This window comes from Salmo salar, chromosome 17 (genome assembly GCF_965601325.2).
Source record: "Salmo salar chromosome 17, fSalSal1, whole genome shotgun sequence".
Classification (NCBI taxonomy): domain Eukaryota; kingdom Metazoa; phylum Chordata; class Actinopteri; order Salmoniformes; family Salmonidae; genus Salmo; species Salmo salar.
The window spans coordinates 83861525-83885804 of NC_138307.1; the positions used below are offsets into that span (position 1 = coordinate 83861525).

The 24280-nt window shown below is 42.1% G+C and overlaps 2 protein-coding genes across 2 annotated transcripts; one reads left to right on the forward strand and one right to left on the reverse strand.

Annotated features, from left to right (window-relative positions):
• Positions 1-7870: 7870 nt before the first annotated feature.
• Positions 7871-14894, forward strand: LOC145850176 (serine protease FAM111A). The gene is made up of 4 exons (XM_082964281.1): positions 7871-8077; positions 8512-8575; positions 12542-12597; positions 12818-14894. The coding sequence occupies exons 3-4, from the start codon at positions 12559-12561 to the stop codon at positions 14615-14617; spliced, it is 1839 nt and encodes a 612-aa protein (XP_082820407.1). The 5' UTR covers positions 7871-8077; positions 8512-8575; positions 12542-12558; the 3' UTR covers positions 14618-14894.
• A 2367-nt stretch (positions 14895-17261) lies between these two features.
• LOC106609830 (beta-2-microglobulin) lies at positions 17262-22240 on the reverse strand. The gene is made up of 4 exons (XM_082964282.1): positions 21952-22240; positions 21362-21634; positions 19651-19687; positions 17262-17511 (listed from the first exon to the last, which is right to left on the reverse strand). Exons 1-3 carry the CDS (start codon positions 22013-22015, stop codon positions 19674-19676), a joined length of 351 nt encoding a protein of 116 aa, XP_082820408.1. The 5' UTR covers positions 22016-22240; the 3' UTR covers positions 17262-17511; positions 19651-19673.
• Between the last annotated feature and the right edge of the window lie 2040 nt (positions 22241-24280).

Consider the following 24280-nt stretch of genomic DNA (forward strand, 5'->3'; position numbering starts at 1 on the left):
ACAACAGGGAACTCAGGGGGAAAATGATGTAAAACAATGACGTCAATGATCTTCTGTTCAGGAAGTCGGAGCTTTAGAAAGATGCCAGAGTTTCCGACTTTTAATTCAGAGCTGGATGACCGTTCAAAACGATTTTGCCAGTCAGTTTCTTTATTTCCAGAGTTCTTAGTTATCTTGAATGCACTGACTCTGGAAGTCGGTGATTTCAGAGTTCCCAGTTGTTTTGAATGCAGCATCTCTGTTGTTGTTAGATCCCTATGTCATCACTACAAGCATTACTTTACTCGCCAGATACTCTACATGCCCACATTCTGGATATAAAGGGGAAATGCCCACCCGGCCGGGCTCAGCGAGGAGAACGAGAGCGAGAGAGCAAAGTTACACAGTCAAATTAAATTAGTTGTCACGGCTGTCGTAGGAAGGAGCGGACCAAAGTGCAGCGTGTGTGTCGTTCCACATTTTATTTTCACTGTGAAACTATGCAATACATAAATAAACTAAAGAACGGAAACAACAAACCATGACGCGCAACTTACTCAAACTCAAAAACAATCTCCCACAAACCCAGGTAGAAAAAAACCCTACTTAAGTATGATCTCCAATTAGAGACAACAAGGACCAGCTGCCTCTAATTGGAGATCATCCCAAACAAAACCCAACATAGAAATACAAAACTAGAACGTAACAACATAGAAAAACTAAACTAGAAAACCCCCGTCACGCCCTGACCTACTCTACCATAGAAAATAACATCTTTCTACAGTCAGGACGTGACAGTACCCCCCCCCAAAGGTGCGGACTCCGAATGCACCTAAACAAAACAACAACAACAACCCCCCCCCCCCTAAAAAAAGGGAGGGTAGGGTGGGTAACTACTGTCTATGGCGGCTCTGGTACAGTACACATAACCTTCTCATCCCGCGGATCCTCCAACAGAGGAGGCGGCTCCGGTTCTTAGATTTACGTGTATTTTGGGGTATATGTTGTGAAACTGTTAGATATTACTTGTTAGATATTACTGCACTGTCGGAGTTAGAAGCACAAGCATTTCACTTCACTCACAATAACATCTGTATGTGACCAATAAATTGGATTTGATATTGGAATCATTTCACAGGTCATTTCTAACTATACTAGTAACTCACCCCAGGTGTACTCCTCTAACTACTAACTATACTAGTAACTCACCCCAGGCGTACTCCTCTAACTACTAACTATACTAGTAACTCACCCCAGGCGTACTCCTCTAACTACTAACTATACGAGTAACTCACCCCAGGTGTACTCCTCTAACTACTAACTATACTAGTAACTCACCCCAGGTGTACTCCTCTAACTACTAACTATACTAGTAACTCACCCCAGGTGTACTCCTCTAACTACTAACTATACTAGTAACTCACCCCAGGTGTACTCCTCTAACTACTAACTATACTAGTAACTCACCCCAGGTGTACTCCTCTAACTACTAACTATACTAGTAACTCACCCCAGGTGTACTCCTCTAACTACTAACTATACTAGTAACTCACCCCAGGTGTACTCCTCTAACTACTAACTTTACTAGTAACTCACCCCAGGTGTACTCCTAACTACTAACTATACTAGTAACTCACCCCAGGTGTACTCCTCTAACTACTAACTATACTAGTAACTCACCCCAGGTGTACTCCTCTAACTACTAACTATACTAGTAACTCACCCCAGGTGTACTAATCTAACTACTAACTATACTAGTAACTCACCCCAGGTGTACTCCTCTAACTACTAACTATACTAGTAACTCACCCCAGGTGTACTCCTCTAACTACTAACTATACTAGTAACTCACCCCAGGTGTACTAATCTAACTACTAACTATACTAGTAACTCACCCCAGGCGTACACATCTAACTGCTAAAAACCTGTTTTTGCGTTGTCATTATGGGGTATTGTGTGTAGATTGATGAGGGAAAAAACTATTTGATCTGTTTTAGAATAAGGCTGTAATGTAACAAAATGTGTAAAAAGTCAAGGGGTCTGAATACTTTCCACGTACACTGTATGTCTGAGAAAAAAAACATGTTTCCCCATACGATCTAGTACACAATAAACACTTCAACCCATATGATCTAGTACACAATAAACACTTCAACCCATATGATCTAGTACATAATAAACACTTCAACCCATATGATCTAGTCCACAATAAACACTTCAACCCATATGATCTAGTACACAATAAACACTTCAACCCATATGATCTAGTACACAATAAACACTTCAACCCATATGATCTAGTCCACAATAAACACTTCAACCCATATGATCTAGTACACAATAAACACTTCAACCCATATGATCTAGTCCACAATAAACACTTCACCCATATGATCTAGTACACAATAAACACTTCAACCCATATGATCTAGTACACAATAAACACTTCAACCCATATGATCTAGTACACAATAAACACTTCAACCCATATGATCTAGTACACAATAACACTTCAACCCATATGATCTAGTACACAATAAACACTTCAACCCATATGATCTAGTACACAATAAACACTTCAACCCATACGATCTAGTACACAATAAACACTTCAACCCATATGATCTAGTCCACAATAAACACTTCAACCCATATGATCTAGTACACATAAACACTTCAACCCATATGATCTAGTACACAATAAACACTTCAACCCATACGATCTAGTACACAATAAACACTTCAACCCATATGATCTAGTACCAATAAACACTTCAACCCATATGATCTAGTCCACAATAAACACTTCAACCCATATGATCTAGTACACAATAAACACTTCAACCCATATGATCTAGTACACAATAAACACTTCAACCCATATTATCTAGCACACAATAAAAGTATAATAAAACATATACAAATATGATGAATGATAAAAATAAGCCCTTTCATACTTTATATTATGTCCATGTTATATGTTTAAGGAATATCTCTCCAACATATTTCAGGAGAGAAACATGAAACATGAGAAGATGGTGATATCCAGTAGTTAGTGGGGAGTTGTAATCTGTAAGTTACTTCATGAGAGATGGTGATATCCAGTAGTTAGTGGGGAGTTGTCATCTGTAAATTACTTCATGAGAAGATGGTGATATCCAGTAGTTAGTGGGGAGTTGTAATCTGTAATTACTTCATGAGAAGATGGTGATATCCAGTAGTTAGTGGGGAGTTGTAATCTGTAAATTACCTCATGAGAAGATGGTGATATCCAGTAGTTAGTGGGGAGTTGTAATCTGTAAGTTACCTCGCTGACCCTGCGGAGGACCTTGAACGGCCCCACAAACAAACAGGGACTCAGCTTCTTTACAGGGCAGGTGGAGTGGGAGGTACCTGGTGAGAGCCAGACGTGATCACCAGGATGGAACACGGGAGCCTGCTCTTTCTGATGGCGGACGGCACGTTGGAGTCTCACGTGGGCATCGTTCCATACCTCTTTCAGAGAGCCTGAACCACTCATCCACCCTAGGAGCTTCGGTCTGGCTCTGGGTCCACGGAGCCAGGAGCCATCTGATAACCCATAACACACTGCAAGGGAGTTAGGCTAGTGGAGGAGTGTCACAATGAATTCTGGGCGTATTCAGCCCAAGTAAGGAATCGTGACCACTCCCCCTGCAGGTCCTGGCAGTGACTCGTCAGGAACCTCCCCAGCTCCTGGTTCATCCTCTCCACCTGCCCGTTAGATTGAAGCCGGTACCCAGAAGTGAGGCTGACCGTGACCCCCAGCTTCTCCATGAAAGCCTTCCATACACGTGATGTGAATTGGGGGCCACGATCGGAGAGTATATCCTCCAGAAGGCCATAGTACTGGAAGACCTGCTGGAACAGTGCCTCAGAGACCTGGAGAGCAGTAGGGAGACCAGAGAGAAGGATGAAACGGCATGATTTAGAGAATCTGTCCACAACCACCAAAATGGTGGTGAAACCATCAGAGGAGGGAAGATGGTTTTTACTTAAACACATCCTGACTCTCCTCCTCCACTCTGCTGTTCTGGGGCGCGTTCAGCGGAAAGCAACATTTTGGAATGTTCAGATAGAAATATGCTACGTAATAATAATAATAATAATAAATGTTACATTTGCAAAAGCGCTTTACATTACACAAAAAAAATCTCAAAGTACATGAAATAAAAGATAAACTAGAATTTAAAATAAATAAATCAATAGAAATAACCATATCATGAAAGCAACAATCAAAGTCTAGGAGGAAGGGTAGCTAGGCCAGCCGATAGAGATGTTGTCACGTTGGTATGAATGATTCGGGAGACAGGCACAGGAATGCGTAATAGTTTTTTTTATTGTACCCAGATTACGGCGTGCCGTGTAAAGGCACGGGGACGAAGACCAAACAAACACTATACAAAAACCCAGGGTAGAAACCCAAACAAAAGAGGGAGGAGTACCTCGAATAAATAACACACGCACACGATGATAAACACACGGGATGAGACCCGCAATCATCTGAGCACGCCACAATGGCACGAAAGCCCAAAACACACAGCACAGGTACTCACAGCACCAACAGACATTGTAACAAAGGGTGCACTTATACAAGTACTACTCAGTGGGAATAGGGGACAGGTGTGCATAATGAACGTTCCGGAGGGATCCGTGACAGATGTCATAAAGCGTCTCAGAGAAGGAGTGCTGATTTAGGATCAGTTTTGCATTTAAGATCACAATGAATAAGATTACAGAACGGGGGGGGGGACCTGGGCCCTCATCCACAAAGAGTCTCAGAGTAGGAGTGCTGATCTAGGATCTGTCCATATAATCAATAAAACTGATCCTAGATCAGCCCTACTCTCAGAGGTTTAATACATACAGCCCCTGGTGTTCTGTGGAGCCTGGTCTCCAGATTCACTGATCACAGCACAGACCAACAGAACACAGACCATCCCCAACAGAACACAGACCATTCCCAACAGAACACAGACCATCTCCAACAGAACACAGACCATCCCCAACAGAACACAGACCATCCCCAACAGAACACAGACCATCCCCAACAGAACACAGCGACCATCTCTAACAGAACACAGACCATCCCCAACAGAACACAGCGACCATCTCTAACAGAACACAGACCATCCCCAACAGAACACAGACCATCCCCAACAGAACACAGACCATCCCCAACAGAACACAGACCATCCCCAACAGAACACAGACCATCCCCAACAGAACACAGCGACCATCTCTAACAGAACACAGCGACCATCTCTAACAGAACACAGACCATCCCCAACAGAACACAGGACATCCCCAACAGAACACAGACCATCCCCAACAGAACACAGACCATCCCCAACAGAACACAGACCATCTCTAACAGAACACAGACCATCCCCAACAGAACACAGACCATCTCCAACAGAACACAGACCATCCCCAACAGAACACAGACCAACCCCAACAGAACACAGACCATCTTCAACAGAACACAGCGACCATCCCCAACAGAACACAGCGACCATCTCTAACAGAACACAGACCATCCCCAACAGAACACAGACCATCTTCAACAGAACACAGACCATCCCCAACAGAACACAGACCATCCCCAACAGAACACAGACCATCCCCAACAGAACACAGCGACCATCTCTAACAGAACACAGCGACCATCTCTAACAGAACACAGACCATCCACAACAGAACTCTTATCCATAGCGAATTACAGTCGTGAATACATTTCTTTTTTCTTTTCTCCGTACTGCCCCCCCGTGGGAATCGAACCCACAACCCTGGCATTGCAAACACCATGCTCTACCAACTGAGCCACAGGGGGATATATCTCATACCAACCTAATCTGTATATTTCTCTGAAAAAATGTCTGTCTTTGGCCAGCTTCTCCATGAACTCCTGGCAGGAGAGATTGAAGTTTGTCTTCACAATAAGCATGGCCTTGATGGTAGGAACAGTGAACCTATTTCTTGCTGCTGTCAATATATCATTGATTCCGTTTCTTGGAAAGAGCCATTGTACCTCGGCTCTTCTTACTCTCTTAACTTTTTCTTCCGCTCCAATCTTTCTCCTCTTTTCTCCACTCATCTTACTGCTCTTTCTTCCTTTCCTTCTCTTCAAATTTCCACCTCAATCTTCTACAATCTCCTCGCTTCACTCTTTTTACTCCCTTCATTTTCCCTTCTCCTTCCTCTCCAATCTTTAATAATAAATAGTACACTATTAGATTAAAATACTTTGGTTAACAGATTCCCATTGCTTGCCTCCTTTTTGTATTTTATTTCAAAAACATTGTTTGGAATAATAAATTGTCAGGCTCTGTAATCATATCTTTACCTTTCCTCCTCTCTCTCTTTCTCTCTTCTTCCTATCCAGTCTTCCTCCTCTCCTTCCTCTCCACTCTCTAACAGAAAACATTGTGCCAATGTTATCCATGGAAATTTCTAAATATATTTTCACACTACTTATTATAATGCCAAACCATTAAAATTGTAATCTACAAATAAATATTATCATAAATAATTGTGCATACATTTAATATAATCATATTGTAACGACCTGACTAGATCATGAAGGAACAATTGTCCAGACGGAGGATGGAGTTAACGAATGGACGGTTTATTAACACAACTTAACACAGGCTACTGTTTGGCCGTAGCCCACGCCAAATGAATGAAAGGTACACTACAAAACGAACCGTGACCTTCTCTTGTGAAGCCCAGATGTAAGAGAGAGAACAATGGCTAAACCCGGTCTTAACTTCCAATGCTCCATCCCCCTGCCCAACCCCCCTTCACGCCACTCTGCCCGGTATCCTAACATTCCAGGCATTCCCGTGATTGGCAGATAGCAGGTTGATTGGCATGACCCCACGAACACTGGTAAGTACGACACAACCCACTAATAGCCTAACACATAACCCACAACTGTCTGTGCGGGTCGCTACAATATTTTCAAAATAGCCCATCAGTAGCCTTCCCTGTAGCTCAGTTGGTAGAGCATGGTGTTTGCAACACCAGGGTTGTGGGTTCGATTCCCACGGGGGGCCAGCACAGAATTTTTTTTAATGATATGTATGAAATTGTATGAAATGTATGCATTCACTACTGTAAGTCGCTCTGGACAAGAGTTTCTGCTAAATGACAAAAATTGTAAATATAGTAAAACGAATTGTGTCCGAATAGAGCTAGTGACTCTTCTGTCCCTTCACTCCATCCTGCCTACATCGCAACAAACGACGAGGTGGGAATCTTCCCCTTCAACTGGTTCTCCTTCACATTTCCAGCTCCCCCAGTAAATCATTCCTTTAAATGGCGCCCTGTTCCTAAGATCAAAGCAAACAACCGATCTGGTCCCGAGTTGCTGATATTGATCGCCAGCTCCCTCTGGGAGGAAGAAGTACACATCACAAGCCCACTACAGATTACCTTCACTGACTCAACTCATTCTACACCCGGGCCATGTGTGCAACAAAAATTCAACATTCACATTTTGCTACTTTCTGTCAAGTCTACACATACAATTTGACCACACAGAACGTGCAACAACTGCCTCTGCAACGCAATGCTGCAAGGCAAACGCAGCGTTCCATTGGAAATGAATGTACTTCTGGTGTATTGAAACGCAAAAACACAGTCGGTGTGTTCGAAGCGTAACGGATGAATTTAAGAAAGGTGAATATGGCCGGTGTCAGTAAAAGGCGGCAAAAAAGAGCGCGTAATTACATTTTTGCCAATGTGACAAAATGAAAACGTTGAGTTTCCGTCAACTTCGCGCGCAATTTAAATGTCAAAGAAAGAACCCCGCAGTTCGCGGGTAGAGTGGTGGGTGAAACCATTCACTTCAGGAAAAGGTGTGATATAAATAAAGTTTCCTTTCATTATGTGTTGTTGAATTCATAATAATAATTTGCTGCCATTGTAGTAAGGTTGGCAATACGAGAGGTCTTCGGACGTACCATTTTTGTTTTATTTTCTTTGAATGTACAACTAGTGGGTTTTGAGTACTTCTCCCCTATTTGGGAAGTTGGTCTGCCTGCTCCTCAGTCTGAGAGAGATTTTCTGAGAACAGGTTGGTGTCTCCTTCCTCTGTATATAAACAACTGTTTTTTAAACTGTATAACACAATAGTGTCTTTGGAAAACGGGTTCATGTATCCTAAAGTCAATAGCGAATGTGACTTTGTATATATTTATTTAGCCGTTAATGTATGTAAGACCTGTTTCGGTAAGTTAACCAAGTTTTTGCTGGCTTAGCTTGCCATGTTAATGACGAGCTAACTAACACCGTCGGTCACTGCGCTACAATGTCTCGCTAGCTACTGCTAGCAGGTGATTTATTGAAATATTAAGTGAATGTTTATTTTCTTACTACCTTAAAAAAAAGTTTATGTAAAAACGGTTGTACTTGTGCTCTGTATTTATGGATTAATGTCACTTCACATTGAGGCCATGTATCATTACTGTTGCTCCTATCTAAAATATATCTTGTGTCCTACCTAACCAGTGAACGTGTGGCTGTTACCGTCCTGTCAATGCCTGTCATCACTGTTTGATATCTTTTACTGCAGGTATGCTTTTCTGTATTTTTATTTTATTTTTTAAACACAACTCATGTATACTATACAATCACTTTGTGGATTGAGTCAGAGAGAGATATTCTGAGAGCAGTGAACATGTGGCTGTGACCGTCCTGTCGATGCCTGTCGTCACTTTGATATCTTTTACTGCAGATAAAAACCAAGTCAACCTGAAGTGTGGTTGTCCATGTGCCTTTCTTCTGGGGGGGTTATGTGAAGTTGGTTACACCAGCAGCACAGTTAGTCACCACCGCTCTGGACAACATGAAAACAGCCTAACCAGGTCTGCTAGGGCGAGTAAAATTATCAGTGTGAGGTGTTCTCTCATTTGTGTCTGGAAGTAGCTTGCAAGCTAGCCAACGTTAGCCTGTTAGCTTGATTGCCGTTGTGAAGCCAGAACGCTCGGATCAACCCTACTCCACGGCCAGAGCATCCAGTGAGATCTCTGAACCCTCTGAGAGCAAAACGCTCTGAATTTATGACCGGATAAACTGACAAAGCTCTGAATTTACGAACGCCCAGCGTGCACTCTGGCACTCCAGATTGAATTTATGAACACACCCTGTGTTGTTACACAATAGTGTGGTGGTAATAACACAAGTTTATCAATCCAAAACCTTTCAATAATTGACCACTGTCTTTTGAACACACCTGTTGTACGTACTAGTAGGGAGGTAATAACACAAGCTTATCAATCATGTCATCATAAGAGACTGTTTGGCTCACATTTCACTAATCATTTGGCATTTTCACATATGACTGTCTACTCAACTAAATTGTAAAATGTAAAACAAGGTAATTTTCTAATTGTTATTATAATTATATCTCTCTCCATTACCTTCTATAGCCTGACCAAAAAGACAGTTGCTTTATTATATTACTACCGTCTGGTTTAGACAGGACCTTTCCAGAAGTTGAGGGTGGGGCAGGTATGTTACGCTCAGTACGCTATATATGCAATATACAGTACCCTATATATGCAGTGATCACCAACAGTCTCTGGTGTAGACAGGACCTTTCCAGAAGTTGAGGGTGGGGCAGGTATGTTACGCTCAGTACGCTATATATGCAATATACAGTACCCTATATATGTAGTGATCACCAACAGTCTCTGATTTAGACAGGGCCTCTCCAGAAGTTGAGGGTGGGGCATTTATACAGTACCCTATATATGTAGTGATCACCAACAGTCTCTGATTTAGACAGGACCTCTCCAGAAGTTGAGGGTGGGGTATGTTACGCTCAGTACGCTATATATGCAATATACAGTACCCTATATACTGTATGCAGTGATCACCAACAGTCTCTGGTTTAGACGTGGTTGCCATAGCAGTAGGCTACTACACTATCACAACTGATTTTTCTAGATTCATTTAATCAAAGCTTAGCTGGTCATTGAGTACCATTGGATCTGGCTTGTTCTTGTGAACCACCGGTAGGGTGACTATTTTACAAGCCAAAGAGAGAAGGTACTGGTTTATCTTGTGTTTGGGTCTTTATTGAATGCCCTCTCTGGGCCGTCTTCTTCCCTGTTCTTCTTCCGTCTACCTGTTCTCGGTCGTTCTCACAAGTAGAGTGCCTTTTGCCCTTTTTATATTTTAAGTAGAAATGTGCACCAATTTTGCATCCTTCTGTTCTTTCTATTTCTAGGATGATTTTAACCCACAACATTACGCCACGTTTTGACCATCATTGTAAAGCCTAGTTACTTTGTTGCTTTGACAGTCATTTTTTAAGATGTTTTATTATATAACCTCTCTGGGCTAGGTGGCACCAAATCGTCCCACCTACGTAACAGCCAGTTGAATCCTGTGGCGCGATTTTCAAATACCTTAGAAATGCTATTACTTCAATTTCTCAAACATATGACTATTTTACAGCTATTTAAAGACAAGACTCTCGTTAATCTAACCACACTGTCCGATTTCAAAAAGGCTTTACAACGAAAGCAAAACATTAGATTATGTCAGCAGAGTACCCAGACAGAAATAATCAGACACCCATTTTTCAAGCTAGCATATAATGTCACATAAACCCAAACCACAGCTAAATGCAGCACTAACCTTTGATGATCTTCATCAGATGACACACCTAGGACATTATGTTATACAATACATGCATGTTTTGTTCAATCAAGTTCATATTTATATCAAAAAAACAGCTTTTTACATTAGCATGTGACGTTCAGAACTAGCAAACTTCCAGGGAATTTACTAACAATTTACTAAATTACTCACGATAAACGTTCACAAAAAGCATAACAATTATTTTAAGAATTATAGATACAGAACTCCTCTATGCACTCGATATGTCCGATTTTAAAATAGCTTTTTGGTGAAAGCACATTTTGCAATATTCTAAGTAGATAGCCCAGCCATCACGGGCTAGCTATTTAGACACCCAGCAAGTTTAGCCTTCACCAAAATCAGATTTACTATAACAAAAATGTTATTACCTTTGCTGTTCTTCGTCAGAATGCACTCCCAGGACTTCTACTTCAATAACAAATGTTGGTTTGGTCCCAAATAATCCATCGTTATATCCAAACAGAGGCGTTGTCACGTCCTGACCAGCAGATGGAGCTAGTGTTTTAGTTTTGGGGTCAGGACGTGGCATGTTTGTATTGGTTAAATGTTGGGTGGATGATTGGGACTTCCAATTGAAGGCAGGTGTGTATGAGTTGCCTTTGATTGGAAGTCCTATATAGGTGTGTGTGTTTTTCTTTGGGGTTGTGGGTGGTTGTTTTTTGCACTGCGTTTCTAGCCTGCAGAACTGTAGCTGTTGTTACTTTGTTTGCATTGTTAAGTGGATGCTTTACTCCTTTATTTTAATTAAAGATGAGTATTCACATACCTGCTGCGCCTTGGTCCATTTCTACAGAAGACAGCCGTTACAGGCGTTTTGTTCGTGCGTTCTAGACACTATCCGAAATGGTAAATCAGGGTTACGAGCATGGCGCATTTCGTGACAAAAAATTTCTAAATATTCCATTACCGTACTTCGAAGCATGTCAACCGCTGTTTAAAATCAATTTCTATGCAATTTATCTCGTAAAAAAGCGATAATATTCCGACCGGGAATCTGCGTTTCGGTAAATAGAGGAAAAAAAGAAAGATGGGGGCGACCAGTGCACACGCCTAAGCCCACTGTCCCCTGATCGGCCACTTGACAAAGGCGATAATGTGTTTCAGCCTGGGGCTGGAATGACGACATTCAGCTTTTTCCCGGGCTCTGAGAGCCTATTGGAGCCGTGGGAAGTGTCACGTTACCGCAGAGATCCTTTGTTTTGGAAAGAGATGTCAAAGAAAGCCAATAAATGGTCAGACAGGCCACTTCCTGTAAAGGAATCTCTCAGGTTTTTGCCTGCCATATGAGTTCTGTTATACTCACAGACACCATTCAAACAGTTTTAGAAACTTTAGGGGGTTTTCTATCCATATCTAATAAGTATATGCATATCCTAGTTACTGGGTAGGAGTAGTAACCAGATTAAATCGGGTACGTTTTTTATCCGGCGGTGTAAATACTGCCCCCTAGCCCTAAGAGGATAACGTCATTAGTGATGAAGTAACATTTGTCCCTCGTTTCAAGATCAAACCCTGTTAGGTACGTGAACTGAACTCTCATTTTAATATGGTGAAACTATTCCTTTATAAAAAATGTTTCAAAAGAAACATGAAACATCTAATAGTTATAGTGTAAAAGCCGGTGAGCTGGGGAAGGGGAAAGGGGATACCTAGTCAGCTGCTCGTTGCTACGTCATTTCACTGAGTCTACCTTTAACCTCTTGAGATGGGAAAACATGTTTCTTTATGAAGTTGAACGTGCTCTTTATGACAATGTTACAATTAGGTGACATAAATAGTTGTTTTAAACCAAATTACCTAAAATGCACTATTGATGGAATGACCCTTTTATCAACCACAATAGACTTAATAATGTTGAATCATTTCACAGGTCATTTCACAGGTCCAATGGCAGCCACGGTGAAGTCTGAGCCGCTTGAGAGCAATGTAAGTGAAGTTATTTTACTTTAAGCATGACTTTGATGGGTCACATAATAAAAGCATCATCAGCAATCAAGGACAGAGGGATCTTATCGTGTGTGTATATATTTATCACTGTTTCTCAATATGATGAAAATATACTGCAGAGTATCTCAGAATACTTTATGCTCACCATTTCAGTAACACCAGTAACATGAGAATATTGATGTTCGATTTTCTTTTACAGATTTATCTAGAAACGGAACACTGTCACTCGTTCTCCTTCAGTTGCTCAACTCATAAAATAACTAAAGAGGAAATCACCTGCACCAAACCTGGAACAATATTGAGAGCACTTAAAACTAATGACACATTCAAGGAGTTAAACCAAATGGACAATAAGACACTGAAAGGGAAAGACATTGTCATCAAGAGTTATAAGGGGTACATAGTGAAGCACTTTCCATGTTGGCTGATCAAAGAGGATGACCTTCTCACTATTGAGATGGTCACATATGCCACAGATGAAACTGCAGGGGACACGGATGAGGAAACAGACAATTATGTCACTTTCTCTATTGAGACAACAGGAGGGAAAAACAGCAAATCAAAACCAATACTTAGAAACAAACAACTTCAGTCCTACCGACCTCTATGTATCTATGCAAAACAGAAGGAGGAAGTGAAGAAGGCTCTACGAAATGATGGGCGCTTCTCTGACATTGTGTTTGAACAAAAATGTCAGCTCTCTGAGCGATTAACAGGGAGCAAGGTTTCAATGGGGCAAATAGCAAAAAAACTTAATGGTCGAAACTTTGAAATCTGTCTGACAAAACGGAAGGAGGAAACGGAAACCAAGATGGAAACATCTGACTCCACAATAAAAACCCTTGTAAACTCTGAAGGAGATAGAACACAGATGACTCCATCGACGCTAACAACTGAAACATCAGATGTAGGGGAGTCCTCTTCGAGAAGAAAGCAGAAACGGAAAAGCAATCCCATGCCAGACCATGGTGAAATATTGACGATCCTTCGCAACCAGTTTGATGATCTGGTGAAGCAGATGGAAAGTAGGAGGGAGGACAGCCAAAAGAAGACACTTCCTGAAGAGTTGGATCTGATGAAGCAGGAATTCGGGAAAATCAGACAGAAGTTCTCGGAGGTTCACAGAGTGAAGAAATTGATTAAACTTGGTGCCTCCGTTTGTCAGGTGATTGTTGAGGGTGTTCAGGGTGTTCAGGGGACAGGCTTCGTGCTGTTTGATAACTACATCCTAACAAATGGACATTTGTTTGGTGAAAATGTAAGAAAAAACATGCAGCTGTTAGTTGACGTATCTGTGAAGTTCAACTATGAAAATCCAAATGGATCCGATGTGAACGTGATCAAAGCAAAAACCCTGCTGATCGACTTTCAACATGGACTTCAGGGAAAACATTACATGGACTATGCCATACTGGAGATGGAACCTCCGAAAAACAAGCAACAGAAAAAGGTCCCTCCTGGTCTCCTCCGTGAATATGGCCCAGTTCCAGCATGCGGTGGGGCCTGCCTCATTGGACACCCAGGTGGACTGGTGAAACAAATGGACCCCACCTCCATCATTGGCAGTGAAATAAGAGAGGAGGCTGCGAATAAATATAAACGGGAAAATGGACATGCAATCTTCACAATAAATGATGCCGTTGAAGAAAACAAAAAGCGCTACGAGGACGTGATGCAGGAGAACAAGGACGACTTTGTGACCTATAACACCTCCTTCTTCCATGGATCTTCTGGCTCTCCAGTCTTCGATGACCTTGGTCGAGTGTTTGGCATGCATACTGGTGGCTTTGACTATAAGGATAAGCGCACTCAGAGCACACAGAGTGTGTTAGAGTACGCCCTCCCTCTGTTCACCATATTACAGAACTTTGTCATCCGTTTGAAGGAGGACAACAATCAGGCAGTTTTGACAAGAGTTCAGGAAGAGGCACAGAAAAACCTCTTCCTGTTTGAGGCTCTTTTCAAAACGTGTGGTCATGAGCCTATGGATATGTCGTAGGAGATTGTTGCAAATACAGCTAATACAATGCCACCCAGTGGTTGTCCTGGGAACAACACAACAATGCCACCCAGTGGTTGTCCTGGGAACAACACAACAATTCCACCCAGTGGTTGTCCAGGGAACAACACAACAACGCCACCCAGTGGTTGACCTGGGAACAACACAACAATGCCACCCAGTGGTTGACCTGGGAACAACACAACAATGTCTATTTAGAATTCAGAGGTAGGCTGCAAATACTGTAATGTCAGTATTTCTGTTCAACCATTCCACTAGTGCCTTTTGGGCATTGATAGATTACTTGTCCTAGGTCAAAGGTACATGTTTTTTTAATCATTTGTATTGTTTTATCTCTCATGCACCTTTGTTTTCTGTAATTCTCATCACCTGTTCCTTATGAAGTACGCTGCATTTCTGTGAAGCATGGTTTCCTTTGAAAAATAAACTTTGGTCTCAGTGGGCCTTCCCTGCAAAAATAAACATTTAATAGATTAAGACATCTACCTAGATCAGATTGTAACAATTTAAATATGGTTTTATTTTGTTCTACATTTTGATCACTTGTCTTTGCTTTAACGTGTCTCAAAATATCATGTGGAATAAGAGTCATGTTGAATAGTCATGGCTCACTACTTTTGTACTCTTCTGAGACGGTGACTTCCCAGTAACTTCAGGTCCTTTGTAGCTCAGTTGGTAGAGGATGGTTAGATTCCTGGGACCACCCATACTTACAAAACAATATTTTATGCAGTGTGACTGTAAGTCTCTTTGGATAAAAGCGTCTGCTAAATGGTATATTATTATATTACTTCATGGATCCATCATTCTGCTTTCTTGGTTTTGACAATGTAGCTTGTTAAAGTTAATCATGGATACAATGTGGTAACTATTATTACATTGGAATTCTGTATCATGTTGAAATTGTTATAACTCATGAAATGAAAACAACCATGCATAAAACTAGTGACAGACTAATCAATAAATGTGACAATTACAGCTTGCTTATTGCTTCTTATTGCAAGTGGACCAAACAATGGTGTGTCTGATCACATGACTGTGACCACACAATGGTGTGTCTGATCACATGACTGTGACCACACAATGGTGTGTCTGATCACATGACTGTGACCACACGATGGTGTGTCTGATCACATGACTGTGACCACACAATGGTGTGTCTGATCACATGACTGTGACCACACGATGGTGTGCCTGATCACATGACTGTGACCACACGATGGTGTGTCTGATCACATGACTGTGACCACACAATGGTGTGTCTGATCACATGACTGTGACCACACAATGGTGTGTCTGATCACATGACTGTGACCACACGATGGTGTGTCTGATCACATGACTGTGACCACACAATGGTGTGTCTGATCACATGACTGTGACCACACGATGGTGTGCCTGATCACATGACTGTGACCACACGATGGTGTGTCTGATCACATGACTGTGACCACACAATGGTGTGTTTGATCACATGACTGTGACCACACAATGGTGTGTCTGATCACATGACTGTGACCACACAATGGTGTGTCTGATCACATGACTGTGACCACACGATGGTGTGTCTGATCACATGACTGTGACCACACAATGGTGTGTCTGATCACATGACTGTGACCACACAATGGTGTGTCTGATCACATGACTGTGACCACACAATGGTGTCTGATCATTAAACGGGCAGAGACCATGGAACTTGAGGAGAAATAACATGAATCCATTTAGAGTCGACAGTAATATTGTCATCCTGCATTTGATCTAATGTCCTGGCTGTAGAGCTTGTGATTTATATAGAAATATCTCCATGGTGATTTAGCCCTCAACTACAGCAGAGGAGGCAACCCGCTCTTCAACATTAGATTGGATGGTCTGCTCTAAACAGTACAAGGTGAGACAGTGGTACATGACTTTTACATAATCAAGTTTCAGTAAAGTGATAAATTAGCAGAATACTATGACATATACTGCATACAAATATCATGTAGCTTTTTTTAGACAAGAATAGAACAGGAAGTAACTGGTAGTTCAAAGGCAATCAAGTCAGACTTTATTTATTTTGGTGATGTGATTTTAAAAACCAAAGAGAAAGCACTTTATAATCTACACTATTTAAAAACAGATTAAAGTTCTACATTTCTTCTCATCAATCACATCTTGATTGTTGATCAGTTGTACTTATTTCCAGATCATAGCTAAGAGATAAGCCCACATAGCCCAGGTCCTACTGTATAGACACATTACATAACCCAGGTCCTACTGTATAGGTTGATACATTACATAGCCCAGGTCCTACTGTATAGACACATTACATAACCCAGGTCCTACTGTATAGATTGACACATTACATAACCCAGGTCCTACTGTATAGACACATTACATAACCCAGGTCCTACTGTATAGATTGACACATTACATAACCCAGGTCCTACTGTATAGACACATTACATAACCCAGGTCCTACTGTATAGATTGACACATTACATAACCCAGGTTCTACTGTATAGGTTGACATGACAAGCCTGGCTGCAATTAGGGTGTTTTCCTCTGGTGCAGATTTACAATCACACAGATACGAGCTTCATTACTTACACACATCAAATACCACACAAATCAAGCCCTGTTCAAATACAATACAATTTAAGTTCAATGTCAATGATAAGTCACAATGTGCAGAGAGTCATTACAGATTTCACCTGCAGTGTTTTGACAGGACAGTGTTGTGAAGATTAGTTTTGACAGGACAGTGTTGTGGAGATGAGTTTTGATAGGATAGTGTTGTGAAGATTAGTTTTGATAGGATAGTGTTGTGAAGATGATTCCCAGGAATATCCACAGCATCTGGAGTGGAGATTCTCGGAGGCTGGTGTATTCTGTGGTTGTCAACAACAACATCAACAAGAGGTCATTCATCTCATCCACGTTTCATTTCCACAATGGTTCATGCTTACTTCATTAAAGCTTATATATTACACAGTATGCAGTACTAGGGCTGGGCGATATACCATATTTGACTATATACCGGTATTGATGCATGGACCAGTTTGGGTTTTTACTTTACCTTCTATAAAGGTATTTCAATGTTAGGTTTGTTAAATTACATGCTATTCCGCAGTAACCTAGGCTAACAGCAACAGTGTGGCTAACAGTAGCCTAGGCTAACAGCAACAGTGTTTGGCTAACAGTAGCCTAGGCTAACAGCAACAGTGTTTGGCTAACAGTAGCCTAGGCTAACAGCAACAGTGTTTGGCTAACAGTAGCCTAGGCTAACAGCAACAGTGTGGCTAACAGTAGCCTAGGCTAACAGCAACCGTGTTTGGCTAACAGTAGCCTAGGCTAACAGCAACAGTGTTTGGCTAACAGTAGCCTAGGCTAACAGCAACAGTGTTTGGCTAACAGTAGCCTAGGCTAACAGCAACAGTGTTTGGCTAACAGTGTTTGGCTAACAGTAGCCTAGGCTAACAGCAACAGTGTTTGGCTAACAGTAGCCTAGGCTAACAGCAACAGTGTTTGGCTAACAGTAGCCTAGGCTAACAGCAACAGTGTTTGGCTAACAGTAGCCTAGGCTAACAGCAACAGTGTGGCTAACAGTAGCCTAGGCTAACAGCAACAGTGTTTGGCTAACAGTAGCCTAGGCTAACAGCAACAGTGTGGCTAACAGTAGCCTAGGCTAACAGCAACAGTGTGGCTAACAGTAGCCTAGGCTAACAGCAACAGTGTTTGGCTAACAGTAGCCTAGGCTAACAGCAACAGTGTGGCTAACAGTAGCCTAGGCTAACAGCAACAGTGTGGCTAACAGTAGCCTAGGCTAACAGCAACAGTGAAAGAAGTCATAGAACTGATTCTGTTTCAAAAAAACGTTTTGTGTTGAGTGTTTTGTGTTGACCTGTGTCAGTGTTGTGGACCCTCCGTTGGTGCTGTAGGCTAACCGTTATTTGAAGTGGGGAAGACAGCATACCATTGTCAGGGCTGACCAAAGGGCTAAATGCTATGATAGTAAATCACCTGTTCATGTAAAATGCAACCCGATAGGCCATGAGAGAAACATTAGCTTGAAGATAAGACAATTACTTTGTCCTCAGAGCTGTAGGCTACATTTAAAGTGCACAACTTTAAACAATGTGCTGTCAACAATGTAACATGGATCATTTGATTTATTGTTAAATATCGCCCAGCCCTACCATATTGTCCAGCCCTACCATATTGTCCAGCCCTACCATATCTCCCAGCCCTACCATATCGCCCAGCCCTACCATATCGCCCAGCCCTACCATATTGTCCAGCCCTACCATATTGTCCAGCCCTACCATATCGCCCAGCCCTACCATATTGTCCAGCCCTACCATATCGCCCAGCCCTACCATATCCCCCAGCCCTACCATATCCCCCAGCCCTACCATATTGTCCAGCCCTACCATATCGCCCAGCCATACCATATTGTCCAGCCCTACCATATTGTCCAGCCCTACCATATCCCCCAGCCCTACCATATCCCCCAGCCCTACCATATTGTCCAGCCCTACCATATTGTCCAGCCCTACCATATCGTCCAGCCCTACCATATCGTCCAGCCCTGCCATATTGTCCAGCCCTACCATATCGCCCAGCCCTACCATATCTCCCAGCCCTACCATATTGTCCAGCCCTACCATATCGCCCAGCCCTACCATATTGTCCAGCCCTACCATATCGTCCAGCCCTACCATATCGCCCAGCCCTACCATATTGCCCAGCCCTACCATATTGTCCACCCCTACCATATCGCCCAGCCCTACCATATCGCCCAGCCCTACCATATCACCCAGCCCTACCATATCGCCCAGCCCTACCATATTGTCCAGCCCTACCATATTGTCCAGCCCTACCATATCGCCCAGCCCTACCATATTGTCCAGCACTATTCAGTTCTCTACACAGTATAACAATAACCACCAGTTGTTAGTGACCAAAGCTAAAGAACTGCCATCTAAATAGAGTGTTTCTCTACAAATGAAATGATCAGACATACACACCTGCAGCGATGAGCACCGAAGCCTTACATATCTGGTTCTGTAGAGGAAATAGGAAAAGTTGGTTTCTGTTAGTCAATGGCATATATATATTATGATTAACTCCCCACACACACACACACACACACACACACACACACACACACACACCACACACACACACACACACACACCACACACACACACACACACACACCCTGAAGTCAGATTCTGAAAGAGAACTTAGCAACGTGTGGGTTTTCACCTCAGGTGAGGGACTCTGCAGGTGTACTTCAACTACTAACTACTAACTACACTAGTAACTCACCCCAGGTGTACTCCTCTAACTACTACTACACCAGTAACTCACCCCAGGTGTACTCCTCAACTACTAACTACTTGTAACTCACCCCAGGTGTACTCCTCTAACTACTAACTACACTAGTAACTCACCCCAGGTGTACTCCTCTAACTACTAACACACCAGTAACTCACCCAGGTGTACTCCTCTAACTACTAACTACACCAGTAACTCACCCCAGGTGTACTCCTCTAACTACTAACTATACTAGTAACTCACCCCAGGTGTACTCCTCTAACTACTAACTATACTAGTAATCACCCCAGGTGTACTCCTCTAACTACTAACTATACTAGTAACTCACCCCAGGTGTACTCCTCTAACTACTACTAACTAGTAACTCACCCCAGGTGTACTCCCTAACTACTACTAACTAGTAACTCACCCCAGGTGTACTCCTCTAACTACTAACTATACTAGTAACTCACCCCAGGTGTACTCCTCTAACTACTAACTATACTAGTAACTCACCCCAGGTGTACTCCTCTAACTACTAACTATACTAGTAACTCACCCCAGGTGTACTCCTCTAACTACTAACTACACTAGTAACTCACCCCAGGTGTACTCCTCTAACTACTAACTATACTAGTAACTCACCCCAGGTGTACTCCTCTAACTACTAACTATACTAGTAACTCACCCCAGGTGTACTCCTCTAACTACTAACTACACTAGTAACTCACCCCAGGTGTACTCCTCTAACTACTAACTATACTAGTAACTCACCCCAGGTGTACTCCTCTAACTACTAACTATACTAGTAACTCACCCCAGGTGTACTCCTCTAACTACTAACTATACTAGTAACTCACCCCAGGTGTACTCCTCTAACTACTAACTATACTAGTAACTCACCCCAGGTGTACTCCTCTAACTACTAACTACACTAGTAACTCACCCCAGGTGTACTCCTCTAACTACTAACTACACTAGTAACTCACCCCAGGTGTACTCCTCTAACTACTAACTATACTAGTAACTCACCCCAGGTGTACTCCTCTAACTACTAACTATACTAGTAACTCACCCCAGGTGTACTCCTCTAACTACTAACTATACTAGTAACTCACCCCAGGTGTACTCCTCTAACTACTAACTATACTAGTAACTCACCCCAGGTGTACTCCTCTAACTACTAACTACACTAGTAACTCACCCCAGGTGTACTCCTCTAACTACTAACTACACTAGTAACTCACCCCAGGTGTACTCCTCTAACTACTAACTATACTAGTAACTCACCCCAGGTGTACTCCTCTAACTACTAACTACACTAGTAACTCACCCCAGGTGTACTCCTCTAACTACTAACTATACTAGTAACTCACCCCAGGTGTACTCCTCTAACTACTAACTACACTAGTAACTCACCCCAGGTGTAGGTCTTCAGATTCTTCAGGTGGCGGACTCTGCAGGTGTACTCCTCTCCGCTGTCTGGTGTGAATCCAACACTCTTGGTGAGGTGGAACTGCCATCCCTGTTCGAAGGCCAGGTCTGTCTGCTTGGCGTCTGGGATCTCCACACCATTCTTCAGGAGCTGGATGCTGATGTCAGGGGGGTGGAAGCCACTCACGTGACAGATCAGGGTGTTGTCCTTCCCATGTTCCCCTGGGTTACGGCTGTACACCTGCACCTTGGGGGGAGCTACAGGGGGAGGAGGGAATGGCACAGTCAGGCAGGCGCCCGCACACACATATGCAGTATCACAGAAGTTGATTATCTTATTCTCACTATAAAAACAAAATAGTAATCTCTCTGCTCAATATACATTTGCTTAGAAGCGTAACCCATATAAAGTACACATTTGCTGTCGACTTAAGATATAAGTTAAGATATAAGGAAATATATAATTGTTTTCAGGAACGTCGTGGGTGAGGCCTTTCAAATTAAGTTCGTACACAACACAATCCCATCAATATAGGCTAATCATAATTACAAAGTAATTCTTATACATTACTTACATTCTTTTGCGTTTATGGTCACCAACACGACGCAGAAAGCAACTACGGACAAAACCGTTTTCATGATTTCTTTTTCCAAGTCTTTCCAATGCTGAAAAATATATGAAACTGGACCAAACCAACAGTCGCAAACGAAGAAATGAAACTGAAAGTAAAATATATATTTTACTCAATGTAGTAAAGCCGCACCCTCTTCGATTTATGCACCAATTGAAAATCCTAGTTCACAGTTGCTATGCAGTCTTCTCCTCTTGATGCTTCTTTAGGCAGCCTGATGCAGTCAGTGACAAAGTTGATGCAGTCTTCATTTTATTAGTTACAATGTTGCACACATAATACATTGAGATAAAGTATGTTGAAAGGCAAGGTCATGTACAGTATAGTCATAATAAAATATGGTGAAAGGCTAGGTAGGTCATGTACAGTATAGCCATAATAAAGTATGGTGAAAGGCTAGGTACAGTATAGCCATAATAAAGTATGGTGAAAGGCTAGGTACAGTATAGCCATAATAAAGTATGGTTAAAGGCTAGGTAGGTCATGTACAGTATAGCCATAATAAAGTATGGTGAAAGGCTAGGGGCAGTATAGCCATAATAAAGTATGGTGAAAGGCTAGGGGCAGTATAGCCATAATAAAGTATGGTTAAAGGCTAGGTAGGTCATGTACAGTGTAGCCATAATAAAGTATGGTGAAAGGCTAGGGGCAGTATAGCCATAATAAAGTATGGTGAAAGGCTAGGTAGGTCATGTACAGTATAGCCATAATAAAGTATGGTGAAAGGCTAGGTACAGTATAGCCATAATAAAGTATGGTGAAAGGCTAGGTAGGTCATGTACAGTATAGCCATAATAAAGTATGGTTAAAGGCTAGGTACAGTATAGCCATAATAAAGTATGGTGAAAGGCTAGGTAGGTCATGTACAGTATAGCCATAATAAAGTATGGTGAAAGGCTAGGTACAGTATAGCCATAATAAAGTATGGTGAAAGGCTAGGTAGGTCATGTACAGTATAGCCATAATAAAGTATGGTTAAAGGCTAGGTACAGTATAGCCATAATAAAGTATGGTGAAAGGCTAGGTAGGTCATGTACAGTATAGCCATAATAAAGTATGGTGAAAGGCTAGGTACAGTATAGTCATAATAAAGTATGGTGAAAGGCTAGGTAGGTCATGTACAGTATAGCCATAATAAAGTATGGTGAAAGGCTAGGGGCAGTATAGCCATAATAAAGTATGGTGAAAGGCTAGGTAGGTCATGTACAGTATAGCCATAATAAAGTATGGTGAAAGGCTAGGTACAGTATAGCCATAATAAAGTATGGTGAAAGGCTAGGTAGGTCACGTACAGCATAGCCATAATAAAGTATGGTTAAAGGCTAGGTAGGCCACGTACAGCATAGCCATAATAAAGTATGGTGAACAAAAATATAAAAGCAATATGTAGTGTTGGTCCCATGTTTCATGAGTTGAAATAAAAGATCCCAGAAATTATCCATGGGCACAAAAAGCTTACTGCTCTCAATTGATGTACACACATTTGTTTACATCCCTATTGATGAGCATTTCTCCTTTGCCAAGATAATCTATCCACCTGATAGGTGTGGCATATCAAGAAGCTGATAAAACAGTATGATAATTGCACAGGTGCACCTTGTGCTGGGGTAAAAGGTCACTAAAATATTATTATTTGTTATTTATTATTTATCCTCTTGCTCTTTTGCACCCCAGTATCTCTACTTGCACATCATCATCTGCACGTCTATCACTCCAGTGTTAATGCTAAATTGTAATTATTAGAGATGATGTCACAGTAGGTGGCAGCGTAGAAACCCTGAGAGATGCACTGTTCTGAGAGATGATGTCACAGTAGGTGGCAGCGTAGAAACCCTGAGAGATGCACTGTTCTGAGAGATGATGTCACAGTAGGTGGCAGCGTAGAAACCCTGAGAGATGCACTGTTCTGAGAGATGATGTCACAGTAGGTGGCAGCGTAGAAACCCTGAGAGATGCACTGTTCTGAGAGATGATGTCACAGTAGGTGGCAGCGTAGAAACCCTGAGAGATGCACTGTTCTGAGAGATGATGTCACAGTAGGTGGCAGCGTAGAAACCCTGAGAGATGCACTGTTCTGAGAGATGATGTCACAGTAGGTGGCAGCGTAGAAACCCTGAGAGATGCACTGTTCTGAGAGATGATGTCACAGTAGGTGGCAGCATAGAAACCCTGAGAGATGCACTGTTCTGAGAGATGATGTCACAGTAGGTGGCAGCATAGAAACCCTGAGAGATGCACTGTTCTGAGAGATGATGTCACAGTAGGTGGCAGC